General features: G+C 42.8%; 1 protein-coding gene across 2 annotated transcripts in view; it reads right to left on the bottom strand.

Moving 5' to 3' along the window:
* The window catches only part of RASA3 (RAS p21 protein activator 3), a 282,307-nt gene that overhangs the window by 196,438 nt on the left and 72,309 nt on the right, over positions 1-13,560 (bottom strand). Inside the window, exon 1 of one of the 2 annotated variants that reach the window (XM_032777821.2) lies at positions 8,092-8,345. The exons of the other annotated variant lie outside the window; for it this stretch is intronic. Within the exon in view, the coding sequence (XP_032633712.1) occupies positions 8,092-8,146 (55 nt within the window). The 5' untranslated portion in view covers positions 8,147-8,345. Of the gene's footprint in view, positions 1-8,091; positions 8,346-13,560 lie in introns of those variants that run through there. 2 annotated transcript variants of the gene reach the window in all.

Here is a 13,560-nt window from a genome sequence, read left to right as displayed (position 1 = left end):
TACACTGTTCACTCATATTTAGCTTGTGATCTATGATGACCCCCAGACTCCTTTTGAACAATGCGTTTGATATCTTGGTTTTCCCCTTCCCCCCAGAGAGCTCTCCTAGAATTTGAGCCTGGGTGACATGCCTCTCCCTTCATTCCAGGATTTCTACTTCCACCACCTCTGCTACTTCCCTTCATGTTGGTAAATATCACGGTGTTGCAGCTAGAGTGTCATACAGCACATGGGGAGCTTTCCATGAGGAAATGGAATGGAAGATAGAGGAAGGGGGTCCGTATTAAGCACCAATCATCTTCCTTCCCTTTAAGACAGCGATACTCAGACCTCAGTGGTTCAGGAGCCAAATTAGCGATCAACATTACCCAAGAGAGCCACAATAGTGTGAATTCATTGTTTTATTTACCGTAGTACTATATTTTTGTATTTCAACAATATGAAAGGGAAATATTTAGTCACATATACACACACATTCTCACAGCAAAATAACTGACCAAGTATTATTATATGAACTACAATCAGTTAACAACATAGTAAAAGCCTCCTGATTGGTTAATAATTAAATCACACCGTGTTTAATATCATGTGCTGCAAAGACACACATTAAAGAGCTACTTGCAGCTCAAGAGCCTCAGTCTGAATATCACTGGTTTAAGAGATCAAATGCCGTAATCAACAATTCACCAGAGACCATTCAAATCTCACACCAGTGTCAGCTATTGGCTTCTACTGGTTTATCCCCAACTTACAATAGTAAATGAGATCAGAGTGAGACCTCCAATCCTTCATTAGCCTGAGAACTGGCACGGGGGTGGGTGGGGAAGAAGAAGAGTCTTAAGGTCCCTTCAGGATTCTATAACGCCATTTTGTTTTCATTTGTAACATCTAGGAGATTTGCCTGTTTATCCTGCAGTTAGCAATACAGCACATCATCAATAGCTATGTTTAGGGTTGTGTTTTTTTTATTGTAGATCTTTCTATTTTTGCTTTAGGGTCAGGACTAAGTCTAAAAACTATCACCTTTTAAAATACTTTTAAAAAAGTTTTGGCTCTCTCCCCATTCCTTGCTATTGTGGTAAGTACTTTGCTGCTACTTGTAAAATGCCAACCATATCTGAAAACCCCTTAAAAATGTCTATTTCCCTGTTTCAGACTTCTGGCCAGATCTCTCTCACTCAGGCATTTGAATGGGATGGGGAAGAGTGTACAACAAATTGCTGTATCCATCATCATCATCATGATGAAATATCTAATTAGGAAAAGGCAGTTAACAGAGAATCATCTTTTATATAGTCTAGTGGACAATACTGGGCCAGAGTGAGGAAGAAAAAACCCCATGACCCCACCGTCGAATCATAAAAGTTAATTAAACGTACCTACCTCACACCCATCCAATGATCTCTTTACATCAAAGGGATTTTTCTTCTAATGTGGCATAGTTGCAGCCTTAACTATGAAGTTGCTTTTACATGAGAAAAATCACTTAATATATGAAGTGCAAAAATGCAAATTCTTTTGTTAGCACGACGTAGTTATAACCAAAGTTACACCATTTACTTCTGGGGTTTTTTGCACTTGGTAATAGTAAATCAGCCAACCACATGGGAACAGTAATCAGACAGTTGTCATAGGTCCTATATCTCAGCATGATATATAAGCAGTTATCTAATACAAATATGGCCCTAGAGACTATGTCCTGCCTGCGCTGTTTGTAGGATTTTTAATCCTCTTGTGTAGCCTCAGAACAATGTTACACAGCAGCTGATTTCAAGTCTTGATCTGTTCACCCTTAGTTGTCACACAGGAAACAAAACTTCCAAGGGAACGTGGCCAGGATGAATAGTCTATTAATCTTGGTGCAGCAGCTAGGAGAGAAGCCCCCATGTTGACACATGAAACTTGAGGGAGATTAGTATCAGACAGAGTAATGCAAAAACAGACAATTGTAGGCACACAGTAAGTAGTAACAGACGCTAATATTGTGACTGAATATAATCTCAGTAACAGAGTATTTGTTTTCCCACTAATAAAAGCTATCCTAAAAAGTTATTTCAATACAATGACAAATTGACAAATGCGTTTTCTGGAAAACGATCACAGGTTAGGATATCAAGTATCATATAATGGAGCTCTTGATGTTGGAGAACACTGGGTGCTTTGACCTGCAGATTAAGACACTTAACTATATTTCTGAAAACTCGAAGAATCACTATTTGTTAACCATGACCATGGGATCAAAGGATAGCATGGCTGCTAATTCCAGAAACAAAAAAACTGGGAAGTTATGTTCAGAGTCCCTACTGTCCTGAATTAATCTGTTTTTTTGACCTAGTAACTGTGGCTCCAGACCCTCCAGAAACTGAACCATATTTGGTTTTGTTCCCATGTGCAGGATCTGTATAATTTTACAAAATGTGATTAAGTTAATTTAGAAATCATGAAAGGTACAAGACCGACAGCCCCGAAGACTAGCATCCTCTGCTATTCTTATAGCAAGGACAAAAACCCACAGGAGCAAAGTTTTTACCGTGCTGCCTTAATAATTTACCTCGGTCCTCAGCTGGTGGGGCCATCCTTAAGGGTCAGGTGGTAGTTTGTTCTCCATATCCATTCAACCCTTGTACTCTCTTATGGGTCTGTCAGAACAGCCTATTGTATGTAGCGCTCTCTCCACATGGACGAGGGCTGACCACCATTCCTTTCACACAGCACACTGAACCACCACCAAATGTGGTTGATACCAAGCTGAATAAGGTTTGAATCGGTGCGCTAGAGATGAAAGTCTATCTACTATGAATCCCCTTAAATCATCCAGTCTCACACTTTAAATAAAGGGCTAACATACCAAACAACAAGCAACGCTGTTTAAATTACCACTCCGCCCCCTCCCCGACACACCATCAGTAGTATTTCTTAACATTTTAGTGTGGTTCTGATCTTGTGAATTCTTAAATATATCTGGGGACGGGCAATTAGCTTCGCCTAGTTTCCATCATTTGCTGCTCTACTGATCTTGAAACAACTGATCAATAAATCATTCTTCTCCCCCACCCCATGACATTTTATATGTATATATTTCTCACAATAAGTCATTTTTAAAGCACAGATTAAGGAAAAAAGTGACTTGCTGAGAAAATGTTTAATCCAATGTTTGTGCACTCATTGTATCACTACTCTGTTTACAGATGTAGTTGACTTTACTATTTCCACAATGACCCATTTCATACACAAAGTACTACATAATGCATCATTTCTAAAACACTACTTCCCTTCTCCATTTCTACATATGAGTGCATTACAGTATTCCAGAAAATTGGTAACAAAGTCAGGCACGGTATGAGCACTATAACATTCTTGAGTTTCAGTTCTAACTCGCTACTGAGCTGGATATATCATCCATATCAAAGTTACACAATGAAATCACCCACGTGAGTTATGTTCTGAAATCAGTCTTATTTCACTCATGACTTCCAAATGAAGAGTTCAGTCCATCAGCCCTCCCACAAGAGATTGATATCTGTTGGGCTGTTTCTAGAAGTACTGTAGGATTAATCTCAACATCCAAACCTACAGATAAAAAGGATAGTCAACTGTGAGAACTCTTATTACATATGATTTTTGAACATTCGCTCAAAAGCACTAAGTTATACGATCAAGAGAATAGCATAAATTTAACATTCCTGGATACAACACTGCAAGATTTAAGGTATTTTATTAAACCCAAAGTTCATATATTTTAAGGCCAAAATGGACCACTATGATTGTGTAATCTAACTTTCATCGTAACACAGGCCTGTTATTCCTGTAGTGTAGGATTTGTTCTTTCCTACTACCCAGGTTATAGCTTTCCATTGCAGAAATGCTGAATGTGCTAAATATGTACTTTGCTTTTATTTCTGTAATTGTAGTTAAGTAGTAAAATGACACGAGTCAAAGGAGAGAAAAGGGTAGCAATTAAGTAGAGCATAAGTATTATTAACAGTAACTATGTTGCCAAGCAGAAGCACTCTTTGTAGTTTTTCCAGCCAATCATCTGCCACAAATCTTATGTTGTTTCCTTTCAGGTTCTGAAACCCTGACTCATGGAAATATCAGAGCTGCACACTTCCTCAAAGTAGCGATCTTATAGGAAGCATTTGTTTAGTCTTACAAGACACATTGTTTTGTTTATGTTTGAGAGATTCCTGTAAAAAAATAAATTTTCAATGAAGAAAGATGGACAATGTGAAAATACAGTTTCAGTAAAAAGTAGCCAAATAAAATCCGACCTTGAAGGGAAATATTTAGCAAAGACAATAAATACCTATTTATTTCTGTCCATATGCTGCTTTCCTGTAATAATGATTTTATTCTAATCGAGGGAACCATGAGCAAAAGCAGACAGGCACTGAGTTCTTCCAATGGAGAGGACCACAAAAAGGAGAGTTAGTGTAGCGACAGGTCCTCTTTCCCAAAAGCCCTCACCCACAGTGTCTCAAAGGCATCCCCCTCATTTTATCTCCTCTTCAATATCTACATGAGATCATCTGTAGAATCAGCTTCACTGCTCATGATATGCCAGCCATAGAAACAGAAGAAAGCCATTCTCCACAGATGCAAACAATGCAATCACAAGAATGTCACAAAGTCCACACAAGATTAAGTCCTAAAGGGAGAGCAACTGGCTCAAGCTGAATCAAGACAAGACTAGCATGATCCTCTTCAAAACAGGGAAACATTGTAAAGAACTAAGACATCAAACCCTACTTGGCTTGAAGTGGTTCTGTTCATTAAACTCAATCATTGATCCTGGACAATCAGTTGACTTTTTTTGGCCCACTAATGCTTTCTTCCATCTGCAGCTTCCTAGGGAATGATACTTCTTCCTCTCAGACAAGATCTTTCCATGGTGATTCACAAGCACAAGACCTCGAGTCCATCTGACAATCCACTGCCATTGCTATTTCAAGGTATTCAGTGTCTTCAGCAGGTCAGGACCCTGCTGTATGTGGCCATTTCTCCATCCATGACATGACAGAAGTGCTCCTCTGGGATAACACAGCTCACAAAACCAAGTACTAATGATTTTGGTCAAAGAAATTTGGCTTAGAAATGAATTTCCAAAGAAGATTAGAACTGATCCAGAGTCTGATCACTTTTAGAGCAATATGACAGAGCTTTTCCAACCATGAACTATATTTTATATAGCCAAAAAATGTAAACAAATCCAGCCAGGGAAGGGCAAACAGAATTCGACTTGGATACTAGTGATGGGCACAAAAACCTCAAGACAGATAGGTATGAAGAGATTTCCACTCCTAAAAGTTGATTGAAGTGGATTGTGGCTCCTTGCCTCTCATTTCCTCTTTCATGTCTACCTCTAGCTTGTAGATGTCTGAATAAAATTCCAAACGCTCATGAAGACTGAGTGCAATACAAATACTACATATTATTTCTTCTGAGTGCACATAAAGACCATTTGTTCCACCTTTGAGATGGAAAGTCGGAACTCTAAAGCATCTTGGCAAAATTATGCAGGTCACAACCACTTCACAACACCTACTAAACAGAACGGAGACAACATCAACATGCCAGTTTTTCCCAGTCAGTTCAGAAATGGCAGCTATCCTGCCACCTCTGTTTTGCTGACATGACTTTCACCTCTGTGAGAACATACTCAAGTCCCATAAGTGTTTAACATTTCAACAAAACTTGTTATATAAGCATTTCTTCAGGAACTCCTGCCATGAATGTTAGATTAATAAAATTTCAAAGACATTACTACTATAAAATGACAGAAGGAACAAATTGGCTCCTGTATACATTTACCATTGCCCTCTACTGGATTAAAAAGTCAAATCTCATGTGCATACCAATCCGCTCTGCTACCTGACCTATTGGAGTTACTCCTACCACATCAGATAGATGATCTTTATTTTAGGAACAAAAGGTTAGGCATTCTAGTGTCAATGACACATAGATACAGTTTTTTCTCACTGTAGTAACTATGCATAAGTGCCCATGAATCACTACTCTAGTATTAACAATGAGGAGTCCTTGTGGCACCTTAGAGACAAGGACTCCTTGTTTTTGCTGATACAAACTAACATGGCTACCACCCTGAAACCTATTCTAGTATTGAGTATCAAATCAAAAATTACTCTAATTAGGGTGCAGATATTAAATTCTGAAATGGGATTAACTTTAGCAAATGCTTTGGTCAGATTAATGTCAAACCTTTTGCAGTTGTTGCTAAATTATATCTTTTCTGTCACTCAGGCATATTTCAATTATGGCAGTCAATTAGTTATGACACCATCACATTACTCCCTTCAGTGAATGCCAGTCAATGCTATACTACTTGCAGTGGTTTTCCTTACATGCAAAATGGTAGACAGAAATTCTTCCGTTACTACTACTTCTTTAGTTACAACATACTGCTATTCCATGAATTCCTCTTTTTAATACACCTACCACAACAAGACATTAAATGTGATTTTTTTTTTCCTCCTTCAAGGAAACTTGAAAGCTAGTCCCATTCATGTTACCATAACATTTTATTTCTGTGGTGCCAAATTTTGTATTCTAAGCTACTGTGTAACTGGATTAATGAGGGAAGGATCCTAACAGCAAGGTAACATGTTACCATCTCCTTGAAATACTATTTTGTTACTTGAGTAATGAGATTTACTCTCTAACTTGTTTTACTTTATCTTGCATTACAGTTGATAGGAATGAAGTTGCTTTTAGGAGTATCAACATGTCAACAGTGATTTTCAAAAGCACAAAAAGGAATTAATCATCTAACTCTCTTAGCCCTCAGTGGGAGTTAGGCGCCTTAGCTTCCTTTCAAACTCCCAACTGCCCCAAATAGCAGAGAAAAAAAGCAAAACAAAGTGTTCCCCTTCAAAATGAAGTGCGTTTATTCTGTTAAGGAAACAAGGGATTTCCCAACAGCCCTGCACACTCAAAACACTACCAGAGAGAGTTTTAATCTACAACACAGTGACATCTGTCGCTTACTTTCTAATAGTGTGGTTTGGAAATCACTCAGCAGCTAAATTAGCAATGCATCTCTAAAACAAAGTGAGCTACCTTTTGCAACAGCCACATGACAATAGCTTAGTTTCCACAATACGTGAGACTGTAGCAATATCAGATGCATGAAAATCTTATGCATCTAACCTACTGCTAGTCATTTTATGCCCTTCTATTTCTCCACATCAGTTTTAGCAAACGATGCACAAAACTGATCATAGAATATCAGGGTTGGAAGGGACCTCAGGAGGTCATCTAGTCCAATCCCCCCCCCCCCCCGCTCAAAGCAGGACCAGTGATGATTGGCTTTGTTAGTCTTCAAACCGTTCTTCATACCTCTTCAGTGTAATTTAGCAAAAATCAAGTCCTAGGGCTCATGCAGATAATGCCCCAGGTTGTTCATCCATCGTATTACATAATCTGTCACCAATACTAGTGGGACTAGGAATCTAAAAGAAACAGAGATTTGCATTCTCCATGTCCAATGCACTTCCACGCGAGGGGTGGGGGAAGAGCGCGTTTGAAAGACAAGTCCAAGGGACAGGCTGTTTTGTTTAGTTTCTAACTGTAACTGACAAAGATGCTGCTGCAGCTGGTCAGTTTCTAGTCGGGATGTTGTTGCACGATTTTAAGGAACAACCCAACCCACTTCAGGCAGGACAGACCCATAGCGTCCTTCTCAGCATCCATCGCCCCTCTGAGGCGGAGCCTTTGCGAAGAAACTTCAGAAGGGACAAGAAGCAGGCAGGGCAGTAGCTGGGCAGGCTGAAGAACGCTCTACGCGCAGAGCCGTCCCGGCTAGGAGGGATGAGGCAGCGCAGCTGCTGTAAAAGGCAACGGGACCCCACAGTGCCTAGCCAGGCGGCTGCTGCCTCCTCAGCACTCGCTTTAGAGGGAGGGAGGGAGGGAGGGCTAGGGCAGAGAAGCCTCGATGCACTGTAGCTCCCAGTGCAAGAAGGTACCTGCAGTTAGGCAGCAGCCCCGCGGCCCCAGAGCCCACGCCAAGGCTGCAAAGAGCCCCCCTCGCGCCCTTTGTTGGCGGCCGGGGACGCTCCCTTCTCCTGCTCTTACCTATTTTAATCCTGACGCTCTGAAAAACCCGGAGCCCCTCTTCCTCCACCGCCATGGTGCCGCCTAGCCTGGCTCCCAGCGGCGCTCAAGCTCCTCCACCGCGGAGACGCACGGACAGGGAGAAGGGAGACGGGCAGCGCCTGCCGCGGTGGGTCGGAGATGGCTGGCTGTGCGGCTCCAGCAGACTGACGAGCAAGCACACTGCACAGCCGCCGCTGCCGCTGCCGCTGCTGCTGGCTCGGCTAGCGCAGACCAGCGCCGCCCCCGCAGCCGCCACCCCATTGGCTAGCGGAGCGCCCGGCCGCGCCGCTCATTGGGCCGCTCGGGCGAGCCGCTCCCAATTGGGAGAGAACAAGAAACAGGGGGAGTGTTACAGCCCCGAACAGCTGGCGAGCTGGGCCGGGGCCGGGGCCGGGAGAAGGGCCCCGCTACCTGACCAGAGACCTTATCCCAGCCCCCCGGGTCACTATCTCCAGGATCTGGGCCCTTAGCAAGGTGATCGTAGCACCCCAGCTGTGAAAGGGACCCACAGCTGTGAGGGGGACCGGACAGCTCGGGTGGGCACCCAGAGTTTATTACTCTTCCCAAGTGCACACTAGGTAGGACACTCCCCACTGGGTCTGACTCGGGGTCCATCTACAGGATCCCCCTCCCATGGTGCGCAGCGCTATATGCTACAGAGCACTTGTTCTCAACCTTCATCCCCTGCTACAGTAAAAGAAAGCAGTCAGGATCGCTCTCCCCTCTAGCCTTAAAAAAGGCAGGGTGAGCTGACCGTGAAACCCCTCCACGGCCTGTTCACAGAACCCAAATTAAAACCCAGCCTTCAGACAAAGGCGGAGGAAACCCCAGCCTATCTCATTAACCCGATCACAGTCAGAGTAACGCCCACCTGCGAACTAGCAAACATTGTTTCTTTGCTCAGTTTGGTCCTCAGCAAATCCCACTCTGCCTGACCACATGAGTACAGCAGGAAGCTCTGCTTCAATGCTCGGATGCTCATGTGTGAAACTAGACCAAGAAACACAACCCACGTCGGTGCTCGACGCTAAGCTAGACTTCATAAAGCCAACAGCTGGCTGCAGCATCTCCTCCACAATTGGAGAAAGAAGTAAAAAAGATTTAATAGAAAAGTTTCTAGTCCTTTTTTGTGCAAATGTAAGCTTTCAGAGTATAAACTAATTGCCAGGGTTGAAGGAAACAACTCAACCAGCTGGGTCCCACTTCTGTAGCAGCAGCCTGGAGCAACTGAAAGATTACACACACACACTTTTAATGTAAAATGAACGTTTCAATTTAGGATGTATCACAAAAAAAAAAAAATTCTCCTACTGACCTTCCAAGAACCTTAGGCTATCTCTGTGCAGAGTGGTGTGATCTTGGTGGATAGGAGTCAGCTACATTTGCGAAAGGCAGCAAAATGCTGTTGTGTGCGTGCTCTTCCCCCAAAATGCCAATGCCGGCTCTGTTGATGCTAAGCTCCTCATTCTAGCCATGTGCTTTAGAAGTGAGAAAAAAGAGGCAGGGAAGAACAAACTGGTGAAGGAGAGCCTGAGCAAACATAAAGAAGCTGGTAGATAGGTGGGAGACACAGAAGAAAGCAGGAGGAAAATCCCAAAGGCAGTCAGTCATTCTCACTTGAGGCAGGAAGCTTGTGGAGGAGGAGGAACAATAGTTCAAACAGGCTGTGAAGAACTTGGTAATTCAGTCCCATCAAGTGCTTGAGGTGATTCTGGACAAAGCTATTCATTTTCTTGTTTTTTAAAAATATGTATTAGAGGTCAATATTTTTAAATGGCAAGTGGAAACAATCAGGGGCTGTAATCAGAGTAGAGGGTCAGGTAAGAAGAAAAATCTCTCAGGCTTTTCAATTTTGCACTGTAAGCAGCTATGATGTCAATTTCCTTTTGGAATCTGCAAGTTCAGAGACTGAAAAAGGAGGTAAAGATTATCTTAGGGAATTGTTGACTGACTGATTCGCTCTTGTTGTCCATGTGGCCAAGTGACACCTAGTGATATTTACATTTATCTAGCACCTTTTGTCCTTAAGATTCCCAACGTGCTTTACAAGATCCTCCCTTTAGAACTTAAAAAGGCTTAAACTTACAATGTGTTAATCATTTTAGTCCCGTGGACTCAAAGGGGAACATACAGTTTGGAGCAACTGTTTGCCTAACTCCCTTCTCTCTCCACTTCAAGCATATTACAGCACAAAATACTTTTACCAACACTGAAATGCAGCCACTTCTTCAATGAATAGTGGCAATCAGTTGGTACACAGCATTCTGTGAAACAGAGACACACATGGAAATTTTAACCACAAGCAAGTAGACAAACTTCTCTTATCCAAAGTGCTATGAGATTTTTAACATTCACACCAAGCAGAAAGGACCTTGGGTTTTTAAATCTCATACAAAAGACACTCTTGTTACCTTTGCATGGTTATTTGTTAGCAATAGGGGAAATTCCATCTACACCCCAGTAAAAGGTACTATAGAAAACACCAAGTTAAAGAAACCTGTTTCCTTGCTGTGTACATTAAATAATATTCAAGCCTCAAAGAATGTATTATACCTCTCCCTCTTGCTCTCTTTCTGTGGTTGGCATAATACTACTTGCTAAATACATTATGACGCCATTTGCCTCACTTCACAGCTTTGATACATCTCCCACCTTTAGGAATTTCACAAAATAAATAATCACCTTTGCAGGTCTAGTTCTTAAGTCTTGTTTAGAATGCTAATTCCTGTGATGGAAAAACGAGTTGTTTTGGACTCACCCCTCTAGTATGTCCTGTGTTTTTCTGTTGTGCCAGAAAGGACCAGAGGTGTCAGTAGTGCCACTGCAGTACAATTCATATATACTTTTTATTTTTTTGCTTAGTATTACTCTGCTCTTACATAGAATTATGGGGCCAGATTCTGCTGTCATTTTCATCCATGCAACCCCACTGAAGTGAAATGAATTACATAGGATAACTGAGGGAATGACTTGGCCCTAAGCTTTTGTGGCTCACTGTGCCACAAGTTTGTACCCACCTGTGGTCTTCTGTGAAATACAGAGCAAAGAAAAGCTACCTGCAGTTATTAGTGGGCAAAATACTCAATACCATCACCTATTTGCCAGCTGTACTAGCTCCCACTAGAGCTGGAATGCATAAAATAAAGCTCTACTGCACAGTCAGCAAACTGTTTCAAACTGAAGGGAAACAAACAGGCCTCCTTTATCCTCTGCCACACCACAGGAGTTTGGGGCTGCTTGAGCCTTACATTGAACTGTCTGCTTGGTATATTGCAAAGACATTTTCCCTTCCAAAGTGCTATCTATGCTTGATGTTCTGTAGTCAGAACATAAGCATTACAAACATGCATGCAGAAAACCCACTTTTTTCCAAAACAATATTTTTAAAAAAATTAATATTCTGAATGTTGTTAACTATAGTACTCCACCCTATTTAAGGTTATTATCTAACTGTGATGAGTGTCTATACTTCTACTGGGGCCTTCTCCATCCCAAAGAATCCATGACTTTCCAAACCACACAACCAGCTAAAGGCCATAGACATTGGCTCTACAGCAGGCAGAGCTGTTCATAAAAATACTCAGCCTGCTGCTGAGAACGCAATATAAATCAACTAATCCCTGTATAATCAGACATATCCCCCAGCCTTCTCAAACATTAAGGGTCCAAAGACACCCTCTTCCTGGATTTGATTTTGTTACCATATACATTAACAATAAAGATAACTAAGTTCAGCTCAAATCTTCTCTGAAACATTGTCTGACCCTAGGGTTCCACTCTCCAAACAGCTCAGCCCACCCTGTAGTTACCTTTTTTAATTTTTTTGACAGTCACTATTACTCCTACCTCCTTTATTCCCAGGTGGGGTAACAAGCTACTTGCCAACACTGGCTGCCTGTGTCTTTTCTGTGAAAGTATACCATTTTTACATCCAGAGCTAGCTCAGGTTAGTGCTCTATGTAAAATCCAATTGGAGACATGGCACTGTAGTTTCTCCTCATTATAGTTAGTCAAAGTCAGCCCCACTAGGAGTACAGGGTGACCTCAGCTAACTGCACTGAATCTGATTTCCACTAGGATTTTACGTCAGAAGAGCCATCTCAAGCTATCTAGCTCAGTGTAAAAAACTGTGTATTTTTTCAGTGAAGTCTCAGTGAGTCATCAGAACTCACTTAACATTTCCAAGAGGATCAGTGTTAACTGCTAACAGGGTGAGTGTTTTGGGCAAATACCGCCAGCCTGTTACACCCTGCCAAAAATTAATCCCCAGCCAAAACAACGGAACAAAAAGATAATGCTCAGGAGATGAAGTTACTGTTTAGAGGGAGGGACAACACATGCAGTCCCTCTACAGTGAATTTATCCTCAGTGCTCTTGTGAGGTAGTGAAGTATTTATCCCCGTGTTGAGAATGCTAAAAGGAGATTATTCAGACACATTAAGGCCCATATCCACAAAGGGGCTTTTGCGTGGCAACACTGTCACAAAGCCTAACTTTAGAAAATCAGAAAACAACGCTGCAATCCACAAAGTCTGAGTTAGGTGCCTAGGCTTCCTGTGCAATGCATGGGGAAAGACAGGCACCTGGGAGTGGGATTGACAAATCCAGGACACTAGGTGGTTGCCCCACCTAAACTAGTCAGTGGGAGATGCCAACAAGAGGGGTGTGTCTTAAACCGCACTGCCTCAGGGAGTTGCGCTCCTAAGTCTGGTCCACAGGCAAGTGCCTATCTCAGCCTGTGATCCGCAAACAGGAACCCCTCTCCTGGAGTCACATGGCCTATGTTATTTCTTGTGAGAATGACTTAGACACCTGCCTCACTCCACACAAAATGAGAGGTGGTGGTGCTGGTGCCAGTGCCATCTTAGAACTTTTAGCTAGGCTTGGCGGGATTTGCTTTTAATCAGTAACTGTTGATATATGTTGATTTTTAGTGTGTCTGCTGAAATTGATGGGGGGAAATGGTATCAGTTGGTAACAGCTTGTCTGCAGGGATCAGGTGTCACTGGCTCTGAGGCAGAACAGAGAGCCCTCTTCAGACCCACTGTCATGGGAGTGAGCCAGTGGGTCCGTGACAGCGGAGCTGCAGAAGGCTCCCTGCACTGCCTCAGGACTGGTGCCACCTGATCCCTGCAGGCACAAGGTGCAGGGAAAGCTGTGGTTCTGGCCCAGCAGAGCAGAGACCCCTGTCCAGGCTGCAAAGAGGAGGGGGAGTAGTGCAGCAGCAGCCATTCAGCTTCAAGGTGGCCTCCCTCTCAGTCAGACTTGTCCTCCTCCTAGCTCTGGCCAGGAGTCTGTGCTCTCCTGGGCCAGAACCACAGCCTTCCCCACACCTTGTTCCTGCAGGGATCAGGAGTCACTGACCCTGCAGTTGTGCAGGGAGCCCTCTGCAGCTCACTGTAACAATCCTGCTTGCTCACTCACCAGCCAGGAGAGTGGGAGCTGTTC

This window comes from Chelonoidis abingdonii, chromosome 1 (genome assembly GCF_003597395.2).
Source record: "Chelonoidis abingdonii isolate Lonesome George chromosome 1, CheloAbing_2.0, whole genome shotgun sequence".
Lineage (NCBI taxonomy): Eukaryota > Metazoa > Chordata > Testudines > Testudinidae > Chelonoidis > Chelonoidis abingdonii.
This window is presented reverse-complemented; position numbering and strand designations above follow the sequence as displayed.